The following is a 26,513-nucleotide window of genomic DNA, read 5'->3' as shown; positions in this document are numbered from 1 at the left end:
CCCTAGGAGAACAGGACAGAAATGCTCACTACATTTGGTGATTCTTTTAAATCCAAAAGCAGCATCCTTAGGCTTATAGTTCTATAACCCTTCCTCTGTGGCCCAGGGCCAAGTCCTGCAGGAAACTTGGAAATCTCACATTTCTATGTACCAGACCATCAGGGGAGAAGAAGGCTGGGCAAGCACATATCCTCTGTTCCCTGGGCACCAAAAGCATTGCAGCAACATGTAAAAAGGGTCTGTAGGGAAGAAATTTCCAGTGGATGGGAGTTCCATCAACCCAAGTTTCTATTGAGAGATCTTTGAAAATGCTGCTTGACCCGTCCCCTGCTGCACTGTTTCAGGTAGAAATACACATGTGACGAATGCCCACTGCAGTGTGTTCCTGGTGGTAGGAAAGAAAGAGAAATAAGCCGGCTTCCTTCGCATTTGTGTCCAAATGGACATGGACATTGATGGAAAAATTACGCTTTGGGGCGGTGGGGGGCAGTCCCCATGTTGACTGCCTGTGCCTTCTAGGCTCTGCTTTGGCAGCTGGCTTAACCACGGACCCCAACTTATGGATGAGTTTTGGGTAAACGTGTGTAGGAGATGAGAGGTGCCCTTGGGAGGCGGAGTTAGTGTCCCCATGTTTGTGCAGGAGTGTCACACACTGCCAAGCAAATGATTCCTCCTGCTGTGTCTTCCACTAAACTTCAGTGGCACTCTCCTCTGGAGCCATGGCCAAGGGTCACTTGAACATCCTACTTGGAGAAAAGCATCACGTTGTTGCTAGTAGCAACCCAGCCATGTCCCTGTTTCCTTGAGTCTTTTGACCTTTGCCAATTTAGAGTGACCCAGAGCTAAGATTCTAAAGTACACCTGGGGAGGAGAAGGAGGAACAGGGGAAGAGGAAGGCATTGCATGGGCTACAGGAAGGCCTGCTACCGACGGGCCTCGCGAGTGAAAGGCCCACCTCCACTCCACTCCTGAACCCACCAAGAGCTTCCCTGCAAGCTGAGTATACAGAGAGCACCGGGTTGTTCGGTCAGAACCAGAGGAAGGAGAGATGGAGATCCGATATGAAAGGGGGACCATTTCCCCCGCACAGGAAGAACACAGGCAAGGTGGAAAGGCACAGCTTGGGAAGGAAGCTGGGGACTCTGTGCCTGGGCATCGTGCCACCAGCATAGGGCACAGCTGCTCTCCCCTTGTCACTCCTAGCATGCCTGCCTGGTTCCAGATTTGTCCTTGCATAGCTGGGGGACCATGGAGGAAGCTCTCCCCCCACCCACCAAAATGAACAGGCAGAGGCTGGCCGTTGCAAAGAGCCCCATAAGTGATGAGCCTGATGGAAGGCAGGAGTCAGAAGGCCAGGAACACCGCCACAGAGGCCACAGAGGGCTTCCCCAGCCTGGCTGGGACACCCTGATTTAAGCACTTGGTTCTAATTGGAATTGGTTCTAGTTAGAGTAAGGCAGCTCTGCCTGCCCCTCCTTAGAAAGGTAAACATTACACCTGCTTCTCTCCTCCCTGGGACAGTTGCTATGGAGACCCTAGAGGCATCAGCACCAATAACATGAGAGCACAAACAGAAGTGGTAGCTTCACCTGGCCTGTCCAGCAGGTGCAACTTAAAGCCCTGTGCCCCAAGCCGTGGTGACAGGTGCCCCGGTTCGGTGCAGTAGCCAGTCTCACTTTGCCAGGCTTGCCAGCCAGAAGGTGGTGCCTTCTCTCTCAAGAGAACAAAATGTGTGGAGGGGAAGAACGTCAGGCAGAGCAGAAATGCTCGAGATGGTCTCAGGCACATCCAGGGGTGGAAGCTTCCTTCTCAGTGAGGTTGAGAAGATCTCCCTGGGATACCCAAAGAGGTTGCCTAGTGGAGATGGGCATGGAGGAGTCATTAGTCTCTGAGCATCTCCTCTGCCTCCTTCCTTGAGAGTGACGGCCACATACAAAGTAGAAAGCGTATGGCTCATGAAGGCTGACCCACTTAGCTCTGCCATTGACTAGCTGTGTGCTCACAGGCAAGGGACTCACGCTTTATTTGAGCCTGTTTCTTCATCTATCCTGACATAATATATCCTAAGACTTTAACCTAAGATGTCCTAAGATTTTAAACTGGCAAGGAGGGTGTGGACATTAACACAAGTGTCTGTAAAATGCCTGGTGTGTTTGACACACGAGAGTTGTTCAATGTTCAATTGACAGGTGGCTATTAGGAACTGTCCTCAGTAGCTAACCTGCACGTCTGATAATGGGCCCATCCCCACCCTGTCACCATCAAGGTCTGTGCTAACTGAAGAGGAAGGCACTTGAGAAGGGATAAGAAATTCAAAGAGAAAGTCCCTTGGAGATAGATCATGAGGTAGGTTGGTCCTTTCACATTTAGTATAGTTAGGAGTGCTGGCAACTCACCTTTTCTAAATTTAAAAAAAAAAAAAAATTTTTTTTTTTAAGAAAAAAACAAAAGCACTGGTAGCTGCTAATATAAGCTAGAGTAAGGTTTCTGAAACTGGTAAGAGTCCCAGTGACCATTTATGGGAATTGCTTTCAGAAAATATGACTACTGGTAGATTCCATAGACCCACCATTTACATGGCAAAATCCAGTTGTTTAAACCTGTTTCAAAAGAATCCATTATTTTTATTATCATATTCCTTATTTTTAACAAATTTAAATGTACATGAATGAATATTAATTCTTCGGCCAGTGAATTTTTTTTACTATTAATTCAATTTTCACCAATTTCTTGATTTTTTTTTTTTTTACTTGAGCGTTGTTTTATGTTCGTGGCATCTTATTTTTAAAAGTCAAATAGAATATTTTAAAGCCAAATAAAATGGCCTTCAGCTCCTGAGAGAGATAAGAAAGCTCTGTAAGGACCCAGGAATAATACAGACCCCAGGAATGGGTCTCGCCCCAGGCTCCAGCCCCAGACTGCGGAGGAGTGAGGAAGCTGGAAGCCCCCTCCCCTCCTCCCTTTGCAGCTCCGGCCTAGCCCTGCTGTGGATTCGCAACGTGTGATCTTTGGCTAGTCCCAAGACCGGATTTTCCCCTTTCATCTGCCCCACCTTGCCATGAAGTTCAACAGAAGGCGAGCTGATGAGAGATGGAGAGTTGAGAAGTTTTTTGAAACTCTTCTGTATTAAGTATGGACATGCCTGCCAATCCTCGGCCGACTTCGGAAACCCCTACACCACCCCAAGCAAGTGGCACTCTCTCCCCAGTTTGAAACATCATTGAGAAAGGAGATGTCACAGAATCCCTTATACGCCCTTTTGAAATCATTCCTTTTGTTGTGCTCAGTGGAGAAGGGGCGCCAGGGGGCACCAACCTCCAGAGAAGTCACCGATGAAGTCAGGCAGGTTCTTGACTTCTCCCCTCCTGCCAAACCAAAGCCACGACCCTTACCTTTCCACCTGGCTCTTAGGCTCCCGAGTGCTGTCCTCAGCAAGGCCCCCCAGGCCTGTGATCGCATGCCCACTCATCATTTATGAACCTGAGCATCGCCTACCCATGGGTGACCTTCAGTCTCCTTGAGAGGACAGCTCGTCTCTGGAGCCTCCCACTTCTTGCCTCCTGAGATCATTTGGTGAGCCGCATTCAGCAGAACATTATGCTCATTAGCAAGGATGAAAACACCTGTATCATGACGAGGTGGTCAGTTTGGATCAGAGCACTAGACACAGTGCTCCAAATTGGGGCCACGGCAAGCTCCCGTTCCTCTAGCAGAGGAACCGGGTCTCTCCTACACTGAAGTAGGAAGCACCAGATTGAGCCAAAAGGCAGAGTCATGGACCGGCAACTGAAAAAGGGTATGGAGTGGCAAATTTCAAAGCAGAGATGTGATAGCTGGATTTTTTCCCCCAATCTTCTTTTTTTCTTTTGAGGTGTAATTACGCATAGCAAAATGAACAGATCTAAAATGTGTGGTTCGATGAATTTAACAAATCTATGCACCAGTGTCCCCTACACCCCATGATCCTGGAAAGTTCCCTCATGCCACTTTCCAATCAAGTCCATCCTTCTCCTCCAGAGGCAACCACAGTTGATTTCTATCCCCATAGTAACATGGATTTAGACTTGATGGACCTGAGATCTGTAACTTTGGTCTTAGGTGATCTGGGCAAATCAGCTTGAGAGTCTCATCAACAGGTCAGATGTCTTTACTCCCTAAGCAGTGAAAAGGGTCCTGCCTGACTCCCTAGTGCTTGGCTCTGCTGCCCCCAATATGCCACCTAACCCCCAGGGTTACTTTCTGAGAAACAGCCCTCCTCCCTGCCAAAGAGTGTAGCACCAGTGTCCCAGGTAAGTAAGTGGTGAAAGCTCTTGGTAACCCGGATTGTGCATGCTTTGTTGATTAATATCTGAAAGTGCAATGCACAGGGCCACAGCATGTCAAGCAGCATGTTGATTTTTCTTAAAGCACTGCACAAAAGGGAGCCATTCCTTTTGTGCATTTCCTTTTAGAAACAAAGGATTCCATGACCACCTTCTTCCAGGCTTCTAGCCATCAAGATGGCCACAGAGCTGAAATGATTAGTCAGGGTGGAGGGTGGACGTTTGTGAACCCAGTCCATGAAATAGAAGGATCCCGATTCTCTTGGATTAAGTTTGCCAAATGTCTCAAAGGTGAAAAGCACTTTGTCTGTATGCAAAGCTTTGGTGTCTCTGGAATGTACCTTCTGCAGTTCAGTTCTTAATCACTGTGTGTTTTTTCACTTGGACAAAGGCTGCCTGCTAATAGCATTTTCAACCACCTTCAGCTGCTTTGCTCAGCTACGCCAAGGCCTCAGGCTGAGCTGGCTGCAGTTTCCTGGCACCATGATCCATTCCCAACTGACCGGCACTGGGGAACATCACACATTCACACCCGGACAAAATGGCTTCCCCTGTAACTATGTAAGATGCCGGGCAGAAGTAGAATTACCACTCCCCTATAAGTGTTTCCTACAGGATCGTCCGATTGAGGCAGGGAAGGGGGTGAAGAAGAGGGAGGAAAGAGCCCGAGAGGGTGCCGGGCAGGAGCTCTCCTCTCTCTGGACAGAGCAGATAGCTCAGGGGCTCCCAGCAAGCCCCTAGCAGCATAGACCTTGGGGCAGCTCATCTCTGAACACAGGTAGCCTCTGCTGTCAGATTTCACTTTGATCCCTGAAAATTACAGGAGCCTCAGCTCTTCAGAAGAGAGGCAGCTGCTGAGCCAGTGTGATTGCAGGATTTCTTCCCCAAAGCCCGAGGCCAGGCATCTCGCCATGCCTGTGTCCCGCATGAATAACCGCCTTCCAACCCCACCCGGGAGGTCACTGAGTAGCGGACAGATTGCAGTTGGACTGAGCTGCCCCCTAAGCGGACCTGAAACCTCACGACCTCCTTTAGCAGCAGAACTGGCATTTGAAAAATGTGTGTGTGCAGGGGTGGGGGGAGGGAGAGAAAAATGCCAAGGAACACCACCTGGATTGCTGAGAGACTGGGAACAATCTCAGGGCAAGTTCTCTAGGCTGGCCTCTGAAGTCCTGAGACATGCAAGCGGCTGGGGGGGAAGGGGAGGGGAAGGCATTGACGGCTGGCCACAGGTCCTTGGAGTCAGAGCTATGAGGCGAGCTCCAGGACTCATGAAGGAAAAGATTAATTAGCGCCTCCAAGCCCAGCCCAGCCCCTTTTACAGAACAGGGAGGGGTGGAGGGTGGGGGACCTCGGGGCGAAAGGCACCTAAAACAGATAGACAGTCCCATAATAATCCAGATATAGAATCTTCAACCTCCCTCAACCTACAGCCTCCTCTCCAGCCAAAATGACCTCACTAATGAGGAAGAAGCCATAATGAGGGTTTGGATGCCTGGTAAACCTCACCTTCTTTGTTTCTGGGCTCTTAACATAGACTATTATTCAGGAGCTTTAGTGATTTTTTTTCACATCTGCCAGCTCAGTCAGAGCCCGAATACCACGTATGGCAAAACCAAAACATATATATTTGGTGACACAAGATGTAATTTGTTGCCTTGGTGGAAAAGAGACAGAAGGAGAAGGGGAGGAGCCAGTATTTTTTGTGTGGTTACTGCAACAATAAGGGGCACCGAGAGGCAAGCAAAATCCCACAGTGCCTTTCGCATGAGCAGGGATGGACATGGATGAAGGAGCTGGGGGAGGTTTGTTAGAACTCTTGGACCAGGAGGCCCCTAGACTCATCAGCTCCACATTTCCCCCGAGAGGGCCTCACACACATCCCCATGCTTCCTGCCTTCAGGCCTGCATCAAGAAGGCATGATCCCAGGTGAACCGACAGGATGACAAATGCCTCAAGCTCCATCTAAGAAAGGGCAGTCAAGGAGAGCACCAGCCATGTGTGTGCCTTAGAATCCAGGGCTGGAGAAAGTCCTTGAAGGGCAGCCTCTGCCAGCTGCGAGCTTTTGTCCTACCTAACCCACTCTCACAGAGGAGTAGCCACCTTGCTTTTAGTGATTTGCAAAGACTGGCACTGTAACCCCCTAGGATTAAAAAAATTCTGATTAAAAAATCCTTACCCTGGTATAAATGTATCCTGCGGCAGGCTAAGCTTAGTGGATGTGAAGATTCAGATAAGGTTGCTGATGGGGAGATTGTGTGTGTGTGTGTGTGTGTGTGTGTGTGTGTGTGTGTAAAACGGGAGAAAAAATGAAGTTTTGTCTCGCTAGTGAAATGAGGAGTGAAATAAAAGGGAAAAAGAGCAGGGGGATGTCAGATGCAGACTTTCCAATAGCTCCCGAGGGCAGTTCCGTTTCTGGACAAGCTCCCATGCATGCCACTGGAATTCTCAAAGTCAAGCTGGCATGTCCCTCTACGGAGAGCTAAGGCAGATGACACATTGTCTTTCATCCAGCAAACTCACAGCCCTTGTTCATTTACTAGATCTACCCATTATCCATCAATTCATCTATCAGCCGGTTTATTGAGTACTCTACCAGGCTTCACAAACCTGATCAATTTTTTTTAATTACATCCAGCTTGCACGCAGCCAAGCCCAGTAAACAAGATGAGCCCCCACACCTGTGCTACTTGGAAATGAACATGAGGGGCCGCTGGCCCTCGCCGTCCCTCACTCCCAAACACCGCAGCCCATGCCGATGAGGACCACGTGCTCCCCTTTGCAGATGGCGATGGTGGTGTTGACCGGCTGTCAACAATAGCATGGGTTTTGAGTATTTTCTCAGACACAATGATCAATCTGCTCAGGTCCAGCCACACTCTCCTCTAGACCCCTGTCCGATGCTCTGGATTTCTTTAGAGGGTGAGCAGAGAATGGGCACAGACTGCGTCAAGGGAAATCAGCAAAACAACGGCGCCTCGGTCATCCTCCTCCTCCCCCCTTGAGGTGCCCGATCCCACATCGGAGGCTCTTCAGCCACCTCCTCCCAGGCTCAGGAGTCACTGGCCTCTCCCGGGATCTCGGTGCCTCATGCGCCAGGCCTCACGGTCCAGTTCAGTTCTTTTCATTCTCAAGACCTGCTTCACGGGTGGCAAGTGAAGGGTTTGTTCATGTCCCGATGTGGAGTCATCAGACTCAGCCCCTGGGTACCACACGCGGGGAGCCAGGAACACAGGACGGGATGTGACAGGAGCGCCCTGCCCTGGGGCCTGCGGTGGCACCCGCTCACCAGCCCAGGCTCCGAGCCTTGACGCAGGTCCCTGTATTTCCACTGTCTCAGGCCCGCTCATCGACACTTCGCCAAGCCTGTGTGTCTCTCCCAAGGAGGGTTCAATCCTGCCTTTCAGACAGGATCCTAGTCTTCTGCATGCCCACATCTCCTGCCCTCTTAGGGCTAGTTCATCCATTCGCTTCTAGTCACCCAGATCTTCAGCCGTCACCTGTGCGGGTCAACCCACCCTCCCTGATCTTACTACTCCCCAGTCCACCTTTTCCTTCCTCGCTTGAATAAAATCAAGCTCAGGGGCAGCCCACAAGCAGTAAGAGACATTCTACCTAAGAGTGAAAATGCCTGGCTTGGGGGTAAGTAAAATTCCCACACCCCAAAGAGAGGACCAGCCACACACCTTCACTCCCCCCACCCCCTGCCCCAGAGCCCTGGTTGTTCCAACCGTCTGCAGTCAAGGCTCCCGAACCCAGGGATCAGCAGGGTCAGCTAGCGAAGTCGTTTGGCCTCTGTGGTTCATGCAGCAGTGATTCACCTGTCTGGCTCTGGCTCTGTCTCTGTCGCTGTGTGTGTGTGTGTGTGCGCGCACCCCCGTGTGCGCACCTGTGCGTGCCAACTCTGTCGCCTGTCTCTGCAGGGAAAGTCGCTGGCGGGCAAGCGCCTCACCGGCCTGATGCAGTCCTCCTGACGGTTCCCCCCGCAGGGCCCGAGCCCGACGACCCCACGGGCAGGCGGCGGCGTTCCACCTCCACGGACAGAGTCTCCCTACGGGGAGACCTGGTCACTGTGAAAGAGAAGGAGTGAGGGCGAGGACGGGCAGCAGAGGGGAGACTCGGTGGGTGACCGGGGACACCATAGAGAGCAAGTCCACAGCGCCTGGGGTCGGCCCTGCAGAGGCCCTGTTTACAGCCCTCTCTTCCTTGTACAGTCGTGCGTCGACACCCTGTTCTCGAGGAGGCCCCAGGCCCTAGCTCGTTCGGGGCACACCACCTCGTGGAGCTCCTGTCGTGACCATCACTTGAGATTATAATCTGATTCCCGCCACTCTTCCCTCTGTCTGGGGGATCACGCGAGAGGGACCGCCTGGCCCTGAGCACATCCAGTATTATACCCCGCCTCCCCACCGGCTCTGGTGCACCCACCGCACCCCCCATAGTGACAGCCACTGTGTCCCGACGGCCCCCTGCCTCGCCCGTGTCTGTGTAAGGCACGACATGTCCCTGTCGTGGCGACAGTGCTGAGCAACCTCGCCAATTGCGAGACCACCCGTTCTTTTAGCCTGCTGGAGGCCAGCTTTCCAAGAGGTCCCCATGGGCGTGGGGCTGCCCTGGGGTCCTGTCACATGCCTCAAGGGTCCCCCACCAGAGGAAGCACCGGTGTCCATGAACGAGCTTATAGCTTGACAGCCGTGGAGGTTCTGACCATCTTTTTAAACATATATTATTTCCTAACTTACTCTGTTTTTGCCCCTTCTCCTTGGCTTGTTCCCTCGTGTTTTACTCAAAATAAACATGGCCATGAACTCAGGGGCCACTGGGATCCTCCCCTCCGGCAGCCCCCGTGGAAGCTGGGAGCACTCCCGGCCCCCGGGGTGGGGGGAGGTGGCTGGGTCACACAGCTGGTGGCTGTGGCCCACATTGTGCATCCTGACGGGCTTGGCCGGGCCCCTGCTGGGCCAGGTCTCAGGTGCGTCTGAAGTGGGGGCTGACCCTGCTACAGAGGGCCTAGGCCAGGGCCAGATGCTTCTCTGACAGCCCAGCAAAGGCACCCGCTAAACAGAGTTGGTCCAAAGGGAAAAAGCAGACACAAAGCAAAACCTGCAAAAAATCCGCTTGTGCTCCATGTGTGAGTCAAAATGACTATCTGCCAATCGGCCGTGAGGTAATGTATGTAAAGCACCGAGTCAGGTGCCTGGCGCGTAGTAGGGGCTCTGCAAACGGTAGCTGTTACTCTCCTCATTGTCACTGTCACCATCGTGACCCCCGTGAGCCCACAGGCGGAGCGGTATTAAGCAACATGCTTTTGAATTCAGACACTCACTCCACCTGCTAGAACTAGCCTCCTTCGATCTATTTTTGGCCATAGGTGAAAATTTTCCCTGGGGAGTGTATAAACAGCAAACATAGAAGCAAAAAAAAAAAAAAAGTGATCACTGGTATTTCTTTACTCATGTAGGCAAATTCACCAGCTGGTGACCAAAGGCTCATAAGCTTGTTTGCAGACCCTGCCTCCTGGGTGCCTCTGTGACCATCTTTGCAGCCCCACGTCCGTGCCGTCGTAGGTCTGATTCCCCAGGGCCCTGTTCCCAGGGCACCAGCCTTCTATCCCTCACAGCAGGGCCACCGGGGGCATTAGGAGACTTGGCTACAGTAGTACCCCTGTGGGCTCTTGACCACTATGCCTCAGTTTCCCCCACTGGCGGTAGCTGCTCCGTCTGCCAGGTACAGTAGAGAGTAGAGAGATGACATGCACTGGGTCCTCAGGTTGTCTCCAGCAGTGGCAATATAGACCCGAATTCTCATCAGGCACTTCCACACCCCGGTTCCACACCCCGGTTCCACACCACCTCAGCACGGGTCCTGGCCCTTGTAGATACTTGGTGACTACTTGATGATTAAGTGAATGAAAAGAAGCCCTATCCCATGTTTATGGGGTCTTTGGTTTCCTTTCCTTGTTTCACCCATTTTTATCTCCTTGCTTTCAGAACCAAAACACAGCCCAAGTTTTTCTGCACCCAACATTCACCCCAAAGAAGCTCCTCCCTGTCAAGGGTCCCTAAGCTGTGTTGACATCGAGGCACAGGGTATGTGGGCAGAGGAAGTTCTAGAACCGCAGGTGCCTCGGTGCCCTCAGTTACCCAGGGCAAAGGCCTGGCTGCCTCCTGCCCCTCCCCATGGGCTGTGGACAGGGCAGGGTTGGCTTCCCCAGTCCTCCTGGCTGCTGCTCCTTGGCCAGCCTCTGGAGGTCCCCAGAGGGCCCACCCAGAGCCAAGTGGGCTGTACCCCTGAGACGGCATAGGCTGAAGGTTTCCAAACAGGCCTGGGGACATCCAGAGGGAAGGGTGGGCCAGCAGGCTCAATAGAGGTAAGGGTGCTCCAGATTCATTCAGACTCAGAGCAATAAACCCCATCATCACCCCGTCTCCCAACCAGGTATGCTTGGTCTTGTGACCACCATGCGCTCCCCAGTAGATCAAGCCAAGTAATGCGAGGGGTGGGGGGTGGCATTGGTCTGCCCAGCTGGCCGGTCCAAGGTCAGTGTACTGTGCAGACCTGAGAATGCAAGCACACGTGGAAAATATGGTCTTGGCCAGTTCCCCATCGGCCTGGTCTACACCGCCAAAACTTCAAACCAGATTAGACTTTTGAAGGCAGTTTCATAGCAAAGCAGTTTTCCCTGTCTCTGGAAGCTTCCTTAGCTCTCCTGACTGGGCACAGTCTCTGGACCCGGGACTCTTCCCACTGAGAGCTCCCAGGACACAGATCATGTTGGCAGCCCCACAGCCAAAGCTTCAGGGCAGCCGCAGAAGCGACCACCCAGCCAGCAAGTCAGATGCGCGGGGGCCAGGCACTGGACATTGGACTGAGATCACCTGTGCCTCAGGGGAAGAAGAAAACTTGGAGGCCGGCAACAGCCAGAGGGCTCCGCCCAAGCAACAGGCACTCCCTCGCTGGGGAGAGGGCTCCATCCCTTCCAGAAAGTGATACTTTGTTCTACCGTCAGGTGTGGCTGTCCCCCAGGAGCACAGCGGGGCCCAGCCCACAAACGCAGTCAGCTGAGCGGTGCCCCGGGCCCACCAAGGCCAAGGGGTCAGGTACAGGCCAGAACCCCAGGGCCCCGCTCACCACTCCGAGTTGTTGCTGAGACCAGTGAACGTGTGGGGACGTGCTCCAGGCGCGCTTTTCCTGGCAGGATTGCCGGTGTGATCAAACTACCTCACCAACACGACCCTGAACCCGGAGCCTGCCACCCAGCCGGCCTTTCGGCTATTGGTGGAAGTTGATGTTTCTCCTAAAATGCACCCTTCCCATTGTGCTCCAAACGCATGGGCTTCAAAAGCCACCAGTAAGAAGCCTTGCCCCACGCTGGAAAGAATAACAGGCTGTTGGTCTTTGGACCTTGCAGAATATGTTGGAGGGAGGTGTTCCCACAAGGTCCAGAAGCTGGAAAGCCCTGGGGTTGGGGGGACATAACGGGCCACCGGCCTCCAGCTGTGTTGGCCAAGCTGAGTATGTAGCAAGGACCCTATGTGGCATAGTTAAATAGTAGCCAAATGAATCCCCCGTAACTCATCCCGAGACCCTCTGAAAAGAGTTCTGTGCTATAGTCACAGTGGCAAGGACAAATGCCAGCAGCCTCCTCATTAGTACCACCCAGTGATAAGTCCTCCCCTGGGCACGACCCAGGGGCCATCAAGTAGCAAAGTAGCAAATGTAGCAATAAGGGGCTCCGGGCCTTAAAGGGACAGGGTCCAAATGATCCAGTCTTGGCCCTCTCCCCAGTCCCAAGGAGGGCTCAGAGCCAGCTGCTGTCAGCTGTCCAGGGAGGGCTCCTGGTCTATATACTATGCCCACTCACAGCATGATCACGGACAAGTCGGAATGGCCTTCTCATAGTGCATGTGGTTCTCATTAGTTTATTTTTCTGGAATTTGGGGATTGGACCCCAGAACCAAACATGCTGGTACAGTCTAAAAATAAATGACTTGAACCCACTCTAATCCAGCTAACTCTGTGTGGCTCCTTGGTTTGGGGGTTTATTGGGCAGGATTTATTGCTAGAAAAAAAAGATGTACCACCTCTCTTCCTTCCCCACTCCCCACCCAGCCCCGTTAATCTCACACACACACACACACACACACACACACACACACACACACACAGTCTGTTTCCCCCCTCACTCCCTAGTAGAAAGCTGAGGAAAGCCAGATCTCTGGGGTGTGGGACTCATCCTGGTAGGTTGGGACAATTGTGTCACTGGTAGGCTAGAGCCCCCAACTCTCAAGTTCTCCTTGGCTGCATGGCCTCTCTGCCCCCTTGTTTGTGCTCAGCCACAAAATCCAGTGGCCTGATGAACACCAGCAGTGACCAGACACCACTCTGATGCCCTTACATAAAGTCCCAAGATTGAAGTCTGCTACATACAGATGGTGCTCCTTACAGGGAGCCTCGGTTTCCTAAGCGACAGACAATCCCATCTCCCACTAATACTGAAGCAGCAGGGTTCTGAGAGCCTGGAAGTCAGGTTGACAAGAGCAGGACAAGAATGAGGGGAAAAGGAGCCACACACTGCTGCGATCTCTCCATTAATAACAAGGCTGGTACCTAGCAGCTCGCTCCAGTGGCAGAAACTTCGCTCCTGAAAATAGCAGTGATCTTAGAGGCATGGGAATGGGTCCTCAGTCACACCTGCATAGGAACCAACTCATCTCCCACCGCCTGGGCCACCTCCCAGAGCAGGGCTTCCTGCCCCACACAGTCAAGACCAAGTCCACACCAGCCACAGCACCTGAATTGTCAAGTCTGTAGTGTATCCCACTGTTAGGTCTTGGCCCACCCCAAAAAAGCCTTGCTTCCCTGTCCTCCTGGATCAAGTCCACCACCTCCAGGGAACCCAGAACTCCTCCTACCCAGCAGAGCCAGCTGGCTTATTTCCAGAATCTTCCTTTAACCATCTGTGTATCCTGCTGACCACCAAGAGCAGAGATCTGCTCAGGGCCAGGGTGGAGGGGGACTTGGGCTGCCAGTTTTAACACTAAGAGCTGTGCCCACCTAGGAATGTCTGTGATCCACACTGCAATCCTCTCCTCTCCGCCCCCTTTTGGGGACTTCTGACGCAAAGGGCATGTGGCTATCCCTTCCCTTGGTGCCAATTGCTCATTAGTCCCAGCTTCCAGGGGACCAACAGGCCATCTCTTAGGACCTTTTCTGGAATGTGGCAGCCTCCAAACTCTGTGGCTTGAAGAAGCAACCAGGAGGCCCTCTGAGGGGCATATCCCCCACTGGGCCACAGAGTTCTGATGGCGTGCTTTCCCTCAGTCTGTCGTCCTGAGCAGAAGTGCCCACATGATCTCCTGGCTTCCCTTTCTGGGACTTCCAGCGCATGCGGCTGGACCCCTTTCCCTGTAGCCAGCCCTTCAGCATCGCAGTGGGGTTACACGGTCTGTCTCTGACCCCGTACACCGAGGGGCAGGACTCCCTGGCCAAGGAGAAGCTACAGGGTGTGGCTTGTTCTAAAGGGGCTCAGAGTGGGGGATGTAGCTGGCATGAGCCCCCTCGGGAACAGAGCTCTCTGTTATGCTCCCGCCCCCTTTAAGCGTGGGCTCTGTCCCCCCAGGGCCCTGGAGCTAGCCTGGCCAGGTCTGGTGTATTTCAGCAGACAAAAGAGAGAAACAGCCCCTGATTGCAGAGGCCGAGCCACACATCCTCGGTTCGAGTGTTAGTTCCCTCATTTGTAAAACAGGGATAAGAATTTTAAAATCTTATGGCTGCCGTGAATGAGATGTGCCTGGCACGTAGGAAGCGCCCATGAAATGGGAGCTGGTATTAGCGATTGCTGCAACTGAGAGAGGGGCTGAGAGGCGGTGAAGGGGGAACACGGTTGCAAATCCCTTCTGGGCAGCTTTCCCTGCAGCCTGGCCCTGGACAGACAGACAGATGGTTGGCTCTTCCTGCCAGCGGGGAGGCTGTGGCTTATTGGCCAGTGCAGGTAGCAGGGAAGTCCTACCTGTATCAGGCCCCTTGCCCTCCTCTTCCTAGCTAGGACCTGGTTCCCTCGCCGTGTGTCACTGGATGGTCTCAGCGATCCCGTTAGGCCTCAGTAAGTAGCAGAGCAGAGGGCTGGGGGGGCTCTTCCTTCAGATCTTGCATGGAAAATGGAAGCGGAAGCCCACCTCCTCCATCTAGATTCCCACCTGCCTGACAGGCCTCCGTGGCTGCTTCATTGGGATTTAGATTCTGAGCTCTTGTTCGTAAATATTCCATTTCAGGCCAATGATTCAGACCTCAGACCTAGGACGCGCAGCTGGGCAAGACCTGTCCTCCGAGAATGTTCGGCATGCACACAGACACACATGTGTCTGTGGAGGGACAGGCCTTGTTCCTAAATGGCCAACCGAATGAATGAAGCCGTGTTTCCTCTTTTGCCCATTACATCACAGAAAGACTGTTTGGTGTTGGGGAAGGGTAGGAGTTGAGGCCCGGGGCATCTCTTCCTGCTTCCCTGTCCGGGACCACCCTGCCCATGAGAGTGCCTTCAGTGCAGAACCAGTGAATCATGGCACCGAGAGGGACCTTAGAGATTTTCAAGTTCCATAGTGTCTGTGTGTGTGTATGTGTTTGTGTGTGGGTGTGCACGGTTCACATTTTTGCGGGGTTTTTTTAAGATTATTATTTGAGAGAAAGAGAGAGAATGCACAAGAGGGAACGGGAACGGGGGCAGAGGGAGAAGGAGAAGCCGACTCCCCACTGAGCAGGGAGACTGACGCCAGGCTCCATCCCAGGACCCTGCGATCACGACCTGAGCCGAAGGCAGACGCTTAACCGACTGAGCCACCCAGGCGCCCCGCATTTTTGTGTTTATTGAAGTATAATTTACCTACAGTAAAATTCACTTTTTAGATACAGCATTATAAATTTTGACCAACTTACACAGTGATGTAACCACCATCAAAAATCAAGATAGAGAGTAATTCTATCACCCTCAAAAGTTCCCTTGTGACTCTTTATAATTAATCCCGTCTCCTCACTCACCTGCTCCTGGCCACTATTGATCTGTTTTCTGACCCCATAGTTCTGCCTTTTTCAGAAAGCCACATAATGGGAATCATACAGTATGTGGCCTTTTGAGTCTAGCTTCTCACTTAGCACAATGCACATTGTTGCATGTATCTGCAGAACATTCCTTGATGTTCTGTTTTTAAACGTAAGGAAACAGGCACAGAGGGGGAAGGCGGAGAGGTCAGGTAGCGGAGCAGGGCCTGGAGTCCAGGCCCCCACTCCCAGCCACCCCAAGGCTCGTTGGCCACAACTTCTTGAGTAAAAAGTCCTTTTTAAGCCCCCCAAATCCATGAGCTCCTGTCTGAGAAAGCAGATGAGGGCAGAACCTACACGCTGAGAATGCATGATTATTCATCTTCCAGAAGCTACTTCTTTGAAAGCAAAGGGAAGCAATGGTGCATATCAGAGTGAATCTTTTTTTATTCAGTTAGCAAGTAGTGCTTTGTAAACCACTACCAATAACTCTGGGGCTTTCCCAGTCCTTTTCCAAATAGATTAACACAGAATAATGAAGTGGTAAGCTATACCTGGAAGCAAAGTGCGTACACTGACCCCAGGGACATAGGGATCTAGGGTAGAGTGGTACAGCCATGAAACCCAGGCCACAAGGAAGAGATGACCTGGGGTTCTCGTGGTGAGAGACCTCAAAATCCAAAAGTTCCAAATAGTTGAAGGTTTATAAACATCATTATGAATTCATGAATTTAAATATATTTGATGTATTTCAGTCTATCACATTTATTATCTTTATTGATATCCAAAGTGTCCCATTTGGGGCAAGTAAGAGCCTCTTCAAGTTGGCTCCTGAGTCCTTTAGACATGACCTTGGAGGTCTTTGATAGCTTTGTTAACTATCTGATATGGCAAGATAATCCAGAATCATCTTGTACATTTCCTGTCTCATACCTAAGTTCCACGAGAATGAATGTCTAATGAATGCTTGGTCATAACGTCAGGGGGTCCTGTGATAGACTTTGCCTAGGGAAACTGAGTCCCGTGCCTCAAGACTATTAGAATTAAAAATTCCTTTAATAATTAACTGGCCCAGAGTCTTCATTCTACAGAAAAGGAAACAGAGGCCCAGAAATATGAGATGATTTACATAAGGTTACATGGGGCTATGGATTAAAAAACCAGGCCTCCAGAATCTTGATCCCTTATGCTTCCCACAGACCTACCTCTCCTTACATGTCCTCAACCCATCAACTCAGGCCCTTCCACTTTGCTGTGCGTGCTGGAAAGTAGACATAGAAAGTCAATGTGCCCAATTTCAAAATTTACTCTAAAGCTACAGTAATCAATACACTGTGGTACTAGTATAAGGGTAGACATATAGGTCAATGGAATAGAATTAAGAGTCTAAAAATAGATCCATACAATTATGGTCAATTGATCCTGAACAAGAGCACCAAAACAGTTTGGTGGGACAAAGAATTGTCTCTTCAACAAATGGTGCTGGAACAACTAAATAAAGTTGAAGAATGAAGTTGGACCCTGCATCACACCATATAAAAATGAATTCAAAATGGATCAAAGATACTAATACTGCAAAAGTCTTAGAGGAAAATATAGAGACAAATCTTCACGACCTTGGAACAGGCAATAGTTTCTTATATATAACACCAAAAATACAAACAATAACAACTAGGAAATTGGGCTTCATCAAAATAAAAACTTTTGTGCATCAAAGTAAGTGAAAAGATAATCCCTAGATCGGGAGAAAATATATGAGAATTACACAACTGATAGGTACTTATATCTATAGTATATATCTCTTAAAACTCAATAATAAGAAGACAACACAATTAAAAGATGGGCAAAGGATTTATATAGACATTTCTTTAAAGAAAATATGCTCAACAAACACATGAAAAGACGCTCAACACCGTAAGTCGTCAGGGAAACGCGAATCAAAACCACAATGAGATACCACTTCACACGCGCTAGGTAGGCCGTAACCAAAGACACAGATAATAGCAAGTGTTGGGGAGGATGCGAGGAAACTAGAGTTCTCATACACTGCTGGTGGGGGCGTAAAATGGTGCAGCCACTTTGGAAAGCAGTTTGGCATTTCTTCGAAAGGTCAAACATGGGATTGCCATATGACCCAGCTATTCTACTCCTGAGTATACACCCAGAAAAAATAAGAACATATGGCCATACAAAAACTTGGACATTAATACTTATAGCGCTATTCATAATAACCAAAAATGGAAATAATCCAAATGTCTGTCAACTGATAAATGCGTAAGCAAAATACGATACATCCATACAATGGACTATTATCTAGCCATAAAGAGGAATGAAGCACGGATACATAGAACAACACAGATGAGCCTTGAAAACATACTAAGCGAAAGAAGCCAGTTACAAAACACCATATATTGTATGATTCCATTTATTAGCAATGTGCAGAAAAAGCCAATCTATAGATACAGGAAGTGGGTTAGTGATTGCCTAGGGCTGGGTGGGGTAGGCCAGAAGAGGGGGCAGAAAAGTCATTGCTAATGGCTATGAGATTTCTTTCAGGGGTGATGAAAATGTTCTAAAACTGATTGTGGTGATGTTGCACTAGTCTATGAAAATACTAAAACACATTGACTTGTATACTTTAAATGAGTAAATTGTATAGTATCTGAATCACGTTACAGTAGAGGAGAGAGGGAGAATGGGAGAGGAGGAGGAGGGAGGGGAGGAGGGATGGGAGAAGGAGGCCAAAGAGGAGGAGGAAAGGAAGGAGAGAGGGTGGAAGGGAGGGAGATGAGACAGCTACAGACCAGAAAGAAATCCAAGCCTGTTTTTCTCGGTCACCAAGAGAGCAGGGCTGGTCCCCAGGGAGCGTGGGTGGAGGTAGACACAGAGGACTTTGAAATCCTACCTAGTTGCAAAGACAGGGTCAGCAGTTACCAGGTCATCCCAGAGCAAGTGGTCTGTTTCAACTGTCTCTGCCTGCTCTGGGGATTCAAGCCCTTGAGCCCCGCCTTGTAAGGAGCTAATTAAATTAGATGGATTAGTGGTCCGTGGGATAAGAGATCCACTCAATGCACTCTCCTGCTTCTAATATGAGCCTTGTTTCCCAAAGCGTTAAGCCCTAGGGACATTCAAGCTGTAAGAGAAAATGCCCTTGATGGGGTCAGAAGACTCGGGTTCTAGTCTTGGATGTGCCACCATTAGCTGTGTGGCCTTAGGCAGCTCATGGTACCTCAGGCCCCCTGAGGCAAATGTTGAAAATAAAGAATGCCAAGCCCTATGTCCAGAGGCTCCAAATCAGGAGGTTTGAGGAGGACCCCAGGAATCTCCATTTTTAGTAAGTAATCCTATCTGCACAGCAATGGAAACCATCAACAAAATAAAAAGGCAACCTACTGGGGCGCCTGGGTGGCACAGTCGTTAAGCGTCTGCCTTCGGCTCAGGGCGTGATCCCGGCGTTCTGGGATCGAGCCCCACATCAGGCTCCTCCGCTGGGAGCCTGCTTCTTCCTCTCCCACTCCCCCTGCTTGTGTTCCCTCTCTCGCTGGCTGTCTCTATCTCTGTCAAATAAATAAATAAGATCTTTAAAAAAAAAAAGCAACCTACTAAATGGGAGAAGATATTTGCAAACCATAACAGGTTAGTATCCAAAATATATGAAGAACTCACACAACTCAATAACAAAAAAAACAAACAATTTAAAAATGGACAGAGGAGCTGAACAGACATTTTTCCAATGAAGATGCACAAATGGCCAAAAGGTACGTGAAAAAGTGCTCGACATCACTCATCATAGGGCAATGCAAATCAAAACCACAATGAGATGTCCGCTCACACCTGCTAGAATGGCTATTATCCAAAAGATAAGAGATAACAAATGTTGATGAGGAGGTAGAGAAAAAGGCACCCCTGTGCACTGTTGGTGGGAATGTAAATTGGTGCAGCCACCACGAAAAACAGTATAGGTCTACCTCAAGAAATTGAAGCTAGAACTCCAAGATGATCCAGGACTTCCATGTCAGGGTGTATAGCCAAAGGAAATGAAATCATGGTCTTGAAGAGACATCTGCACGCCCATGCTCACTGCAGCATTATTCACAATAGCCAAGACATGGAAACAACTTATGTGTTCATTAATGGATGAACAGATGAAGAAAATGTGGGAGAAAAGGAGATATATAAAATAAATAATAATATAATAAAGAAAATATATATAAAATATTATTCAGCCATAAAAAAGAAGAAAATCTTGCCATTTGAGACAACATGGATGGACCTTGAGGATATTATGATAAGAGGAATAAGTTGACCAAAAAGACAAATACTGTGTGATCTCACTTATACGTGGAATCTATAAAAACCAAACTCACAGAAACAGAGAACAGATTGGTGATTGCCAGAGGCAGGGATGGGAGACGGGGGAAATGGATAAAGGTGGTCAAAAGGTACAAACTTCCAGTTATAGGAAAAATAAATTCTGGGGATTTACTGTACAGCATGGAGACTATAGTTAACAATATTGTACTGTATATTTGAAATTTGCTAAGACAGCAACTAAACTTACTGTGGTGGTCATTTTACAATATATACGTATATCAAATCATTCTGTTGTACACCTAAAGCTAATACAAGGTGATATGTTAATTAAATCTTAATAAAACTGGAGAAAATGTAATCTTAGGTGATTCTGATAACACAGTCAGATGTGATCCCTGGACTAGAGCTTCCTATGGGTCTTTCAGCCTGAGAACTGTATGGGAAGAGAGTTTGATTGAAGTTCAGAAAAGACATGTAACTCCTATCTACTTCTCTAACCAAAGATGGAGGGTAAAAGCCTGTGTGTTGCAGTCTGGCTACACCCAGAATTTCTTTAAACCAATTCCAATCCCCTCCACTGGTTCTCTGCTTGTCACCCTCACAAAACAACCAGTCCTGGGTTCCCCTTCTGGAAGACAGGTCCCTGACTTAGGGCTTAAGGATGCTTCATGTATGTGCACACACACACACACACACACACACACACACACACACACACACAGACACACACACGCAGATGTGTGTGTATGAGCCAATCTATTGTTTTTTGTTTTTTAAAGATGTTATTTATTTATTCGACAGAGATAGAGACAGCCAGCGAGAGAGGGAACACAAGCAGGGGGAGTGGGAGAGGAAGAAGCAGGCTCATAACGGAGGAGCCTGATGTGGGGCTTGATCCCATAACGCCGGGATCACGCTCCGAGCCGAAGGCAGGCGCTTAACCGCTGTGCCACCCAGGCACCCCGAGCCAATCTATTGTTAAATGCTTCTATGCATGCACGACTTTGCCAACAGGAACCCACTGAGCCTGCAGAGGAATCCATCAGGTCAGAAACGAGGGGAAGACATTGGGGTCAAACCAAACAATAAATTACAAACTGGATCAGTGGCTCTTCCTCTAGTTCCACTGTGGAAGCATATTATTAGCTCTCTGGACATGCCCAGTGGCTGGCAACATCCACACACATGAACACACACACAACATTCACAAGGCCCCTCTGCGGTCAGCCATTAAGCAGAGGTGACCTTGATACTTCTCACTCCTAAGCCTTTAGCACTAAGGCTCGTGACTGCGCTCGGGAGTCTGAGCTTTGGGCTGGAGAAAACCAACTTTCCCTTTGGCTCTCCTACATGGTGCCAGCTGGCAAGCCCACAGAACTTATGCCAGTTCACTCGCGCAGTGTTCCGGGCCATTCCCCAGTTCCCTGCTGCCCCTCCCACCCCCTCCACAACCCAGCCTCATGTTATCAGAACAGGAAAGACCACCCAGCAGCTGGCCCCCCAGAGGAAGGAGGAACTGGCAGAAGGCAGGAGTGCCTCTCCCCCAAAGAAGCTAGATCGAATGAGGCAGGATTTGGTAGCTGACCTGACAAATGACCCAGGGGGGCAGTTCTAATGGAAGGCACATCCGGGGACAATTATGTCTATAAATATTTATTGACATTGGTCATGTGACAGGCATTGTGCTAGCTGCTTAGATTATGGGTAAAAGTGGTCCTTGTCCTCAAAGACCACACCTTCTAGAAGATAAAGACATGTAACCAACCACCTGGGACACAGGGCAGAGAGGCACAACTACACATAAAATGCAACTATTCCTACGTAGGAGGAAGACAGGACGAGGGTGGCATGAAAACTTCTGGCCTGTTTAGGGAGCAGTGAGTGGAGCCCATGACTGGAGCGTGCAGAATATGGAGGCCTGCAATGAGGGTGAAGGAAGAAGAAATGTCAGAGCTACAGACCAAAGAGAGGCATCACGATGACTCAAACCAGGGCGAGGCCTGGCAGTGAAGGAGAGAGGGGACAGACTCACGAGATGCTGGGGGAGAGTATAAAGCCCCACGGTAACCCAATGAATATGGGGGTTGGACAGGGCGAGATGAGTGAAGGATGTTTCAGAGGACTCAGGTCAGGATGGAAGAAGGCTGTGGGGTCAGTAGACCTCAAACCTGGTCCAAGGGGGCATGTGGAAAAGGCTGGCAGGCTGGGAGCAGGCCTCCTGAGAACAAAGGCAGTGAGGGAGAGGAGGTGGTGTTTGAAAGGGCGTTTCAGACTGTATTATTTCAGAGGTGGAGCAATTTGGGGTCTGGCCATGGGGGTAGTGGAACTGGAGAGGAGGAGGCCGGCCAAAGTGGAGGAGGTGAAGGTCGTCCCAGTGGATGTTGAGGCCATTGGGATGACAGCAGGAGGCGGAACGGGGGAACAGCATAGAAGGTGGGGACTAGAGTCCTATCCTAGGGGACTATGGAGAGGTGACCTGGAGGTGCATAGATGGGGCACTGAGGATGAGGAGAGGACAGACTACCAGCTGATGTTCCTCCCGATGGAGAAGGGCTCCTGAGCAGAGTTCACCGGTCAGTGGTCTAGAGACAGCAGTGAGAGGAGATGGGCCTGTGTGCCTCCAGCTTCATCCAGATTGCCCTCAGAAGTGCAGCTGGGATGAAACATCCTCCCCCGTCCCCATCACTTCTAGAAAGAAAAGCCAATCCCATTTGGAAGCCGATGCTGCGTGCGGTGCTCTGCATAGAGTGAACCCCAGGCTGGATGACTTCTGCTCTCACACCTCATTTCCATCTGCCCTGTATCACTGTGGGAAGGGGTGTAGAATGGCTGGGAGCTCCCCGTCCTGGTCTTCAAGGGCCATCTGGTGGGACTGCCTCTCCAGAAAGCAGTCTGATAACAGTATTCCTTTAATTTTTTAATCATCAGAGCCCTCTGTGGGGCTCAAGGTAAACTGGCTCTTACCAAATTCCAGTCTCCATTGAATATGGCTAAGGAAAGACTCTCCTTTGTTTGTGGCTCTCCTGTCACCTTTTTGCTTTCCTTTTCACAGAAGCAATAGATTTTATTCTCCCAGTTTTCCTATTTAGGGCATTTCCTCCAAGTCCTATAAAACCAGTTTAGATATGTCTCTGTTTGGCCACATAAAGGTGGGCGCCTACACACACAGGCCTGTCACATACGGAGTTCCCAAGAACAAAGAGAGATCCTGTTGTTCTCTTCCCCCAAAAGTGCATACAGAGTCTTCATCCAACAGCATCATCCTGGAACCCATAATAGAAATAAAATAAAAGATAATGATTTATAGCAGAAGGATCCAGGTCTCCAACACAGTAAGGCCATTCCTTTAGTGCACCATTAAAGCGCCAGATGGGTTAGGATAGATCTGTAATTTCATAGAATGTTTTCTGCACCTTGAAGCATAAGCCCTTTTGTTGGTTTTAACCATTTGGAACAGAACTGTTTGCAGAAATGTCATCAAAACAAGTATCCGTGATGACACAGCTCTGTGAGACGGCACAGCCACGAGAGCCGTGCTGTGGTCCCAGGACACACACAGCCTTGCAGAGTAGGAATCTGTCAATCTGGGGTTCTCAGCATGATGCATCCAAGGCTGCCCTCTTCCGGGCCCTCAGCGCTCCTAACCTGCTCCACTGTCCCTTGGGAAGAATGAGTGATCTTCAGAGGAACTCTGAAATCATGCAACTTTCATTAGTAATATTAATTTACACCAAATTCTACATCCACGGCCTGGTTTGAGAGCCCAAGGCCCTGAAATGCCTTCTGTATGTCTTTCAGGTGAATAAATACAAAGGCTTGTGACAGCATTGACCTCTGTTGCAGAGACCTCTTCCCTCTTCTTTCTGGAACTTTTAGTGCCATCTGAAGAGTCAGGCTGCTGGTGGAGGGCGCCCAGGCTCACGAGGCTGAACCCCTCATTTTGTTTATTAAAGTCATCTTCATGCACACCTGCACTGATGTCCCCAAAGGGGGGCTGTAACAGGCAGGGGTATTATTGATACCAACGACGGGGGCCCTACGCTGTCTCTAACTCGGGGTGATACCAAAGCTATGAATAATTTTCTCTTGCCCAGAATTCTAAATTCAGATCCATATGAAATTCATACCTCTATGGAATATTTCTGAACAAATACATTGAAAATTTGCAATGTTATCTGTTAAGGGTGGTCTACGGTGCCTCGATGCTGGATATCTGAGCAAATCTCTCAAAGAAGAAACAGTTCTCTACGAGGAAACATGGCCCGGGTTCTACATTCCTGTAGCATTCACCAGCTCTCAGCACTTACTTCTTCCCTCGCTCTCCCACCTCTCCTACCTCCACCGTTGACCGCTTTTGACCCTGCCTCTGAAAAGCACACACATTTACCACAGCTCCGTTTCTTATCATGTCAAGGCAATCGTTGAAATGTCACCAGGAAACATCATTATAATTTGAAGAAAGCTGAGTTAGTTTGCCCACGAACGTAATAACAACACACCCAAGGAGATGTGTTTCCATGCCACACACCTGTCTGAACCGTGACACTAGATCTCCAGGTACACAGGCCAACCCCAAGCACCGCCTCCCACTCAAGTCTGAAAGGTGACTTAAGTCTCCCAGTGTCCTTGGAAGAAGCCCAGTGCAGCCCCCAGCGCAGAAAGCCGCTTCCTCTTGTCACTGCTATTTCCAGATCTGAGGGACAGGGGAACAGCTCAGATTAGTGGCTATCTAACCCAGGCCATCAGCCCCAGGAATAGATAGGCATTGCTTTCAAAACCTGAATCACGTCTCACTTGAAATAGAGGAAGAAGTTGGAGTGTGTCACCTTCAAGGCACGCACGGAGGCTTTCTGAGCGGTCTGGGCGTTGGCACGGGCTGGACGCCTCTCCTGTCCCTCCAGGGGTTGGAGCCCTTGCACTCCGCACTGCCTCGGCTCTCACAGCAAGCAGCTGAAATGAGCTACACCTTACACCTGGAAGCTGACTCAGGGCTTGTGTACGTCTCCCTTCGACCCTGGAAGCCAATAGCCAAGCTACCTGCTCTAACCATTACAGCTTCATTCTGCTCATTTGAGAGATCCTCATTTTACTTATTTGGGAAAAAAAAAAAAACCACTCTGAGTGTTTCTTTGGCTTGGGAAGACCTTCACGGGCTTCTGACAGCCCTGTCCTCCTCTTCCCAGATGACTGCCTCTCTTAGTGATACTCCGCCACCCCACCTCCCAACAGCCCGCAGCCAACCTTGACTGCCCCTCCTGCAGCCTCCAGCCCCACTGGACATCGAGTCCTGCCAGTTCTGCTGCGCTCCATCCTTACCGCCTCTGCCTGAGCTGAGGGGCAGAGCTTGACCTTGACTGTTTGCGGGAACATCCTGGTCTCCGGTCAATAGCCAGCAGCACTATCAACATACACCCATTTCCTGCTTAAAACATCTCAGTGTCTCCATTGCCATCAGAGTTCACTGAGCCCCATCGCGTGGTGCGTATTACGCGCTCATGACATGTCAGGCTAGTGTCAAGGATGGAAAGGTGTCCAAGGCGGAGTCTGTGCCCTTGAAGAGTTCCCAGGAGTCTGCCGGGGGGCACAGGCACATAAATGAATACGGCTTCATGTGAAAAACACTAAAGTGAAAGGAAGTATAAAATATTTTGGAATACTGGGGGCCAGAGGTTGGAAGAAACTACAGAAGATGGGTGATACTTGGCCTGAGGCATAAGGGGTAAGTAGGCATCTGCCAAGGGGGACCCTGATGAAAGGGTTGCTGAGGGATCTTTCAGGAAAGGAAATGACGTGGCCAAAAGTGCCGGATTACAGAAACCCCTGAGTGGGCTTCTGAACAGGTAATCACTGTCCCTGGCTATCACTGTCATGTGCCATATATACCGTGTCTAGCAGACCATCAATATTAGGCCAGAGGGCAGCACTCTGGTTGGCCGCTACACCAGGCAGGGAGCCCGTCATCCAAGTAACAAACCCAATTCAGAATGCACCCTACAGACGTACTGAGAGGCTGAGGACTTGTCTAGCCCCGATGCCCAGAGACACTACGGGGAAGCATATGGACCCGCCTTCAGTGACATCTCTTGGGTAGGCTTTCCTATAGCCCCAGGATAACGACAGCCAGTGACAATGACCAGCCCCACTGATGTCCTAGAGACTCATCCCTTAGAATGCTGGTTGCTCGGCCCTAACCGAGGGCCACCCGAGACCAACAATGTACAGTCAGGACCGCTGTCTCTGACTACAGAGCGCTCATGGTCTCAGGGCCAGATGAGACCCATCAGAGCCAGGAGCCAGCAAGCAGGCTGCAGTGGCGTGCCCAGCTGCAGCTCGGAGCAGTGATGCAGCCCCTCAGAGAGCAAGTCAGCTCGTGTGGACCAGAGTCACCAGAGACGGGTTCAAGGAGCCGGTGGGTGGGGCATGAGCTGCACCACGGAGCTTGGGGGGGATCTGGACTAGAAGAGAAGGGGCAAAGAGCAAGCTGGGGGAACACTATCAGCCACCCCCCGAACCTGGACACCTAGGTCCTTAGAACAGGAAAATGACAACTTGCCACTCCTGCGTCCAGATTCTTAACCATCACAAAAACCCTCTCACGACCGCAGCCATCCGGGCTCACCGCTAACTGGGTGCTGTCAGGGCAAGAGAAAAGCGCTGAATGGAAAGACTGTCCGGCAGACACAAATCCCTCTCTGTGCTGCCTCTGGCAGTAACACCTTTCTCTGAGAGGCCAGTATCCTAAATCTTAAAACATTTTGTCTTTGGGACTCAGGAGACAACCCTTCCCCTGACCCTGTATCTCAGCAAAAATGTCATCCCCACCCAGGGTGACGGTTTTG

At 50.2% G+C, this 26,513-nt stretch overlaps 1 protein-coding gene across 9 annotated transcripts in view; it reads left to right on the top strand.

The window, feature by feature from the left end:
• Window positions 1-26,513, top strand: part of RGS6 (regulator of G protein signaling 6) — a 581,147-nt gene that overhangs the window by 540,089 nt on the left and 14,545 nt on the right. For 6 of the 9 annotated variants that reach the window (XM_048220080.2, XM_048220081.2, XM_057318708.1 and 3 more), the window contains one exon: window positions 8,247-12,333. The exons of 1 other annotated variant lie outside the window; for it this stretch is intronic. In XM_048220080.2, coding sequence (XP_048076037.1) covers window positions 8,247-8,297 — 51 coding nt within the window. In that variant the 3' untranslated portion in view covers window positions 8,298-12,333. Of the gene's footprint in view, window positions 1-6,225; window positions 6,514-8,246; window positions 12,334-26,513 lie in introns of those variants that run through there. 2 more of the 9 variants (XM_057318707.1, XM_026519594.4) reach the window with 2 other exon arrangements.

This window comes from Ursus arctos, unplaced genomic scaffold (assembly GCF_023065955.2).
Source record: "Ursus arctos isolate Adak ecotype North America unplaced genomic scaffold, UrsArc2.0 scaffold_25, whole genome shotgun sequence".
Classification (NCBI taxonomy): Eukaryota; Metazoa; Chordata; class Mammalia; order Carnivora; family Ursidae; genus Ursus; species Ursus arctos.
Note: the sequence above shows the minus strand (reverse complement) of the source record. Positions and strands in the feature narration are given on the sequence as shown.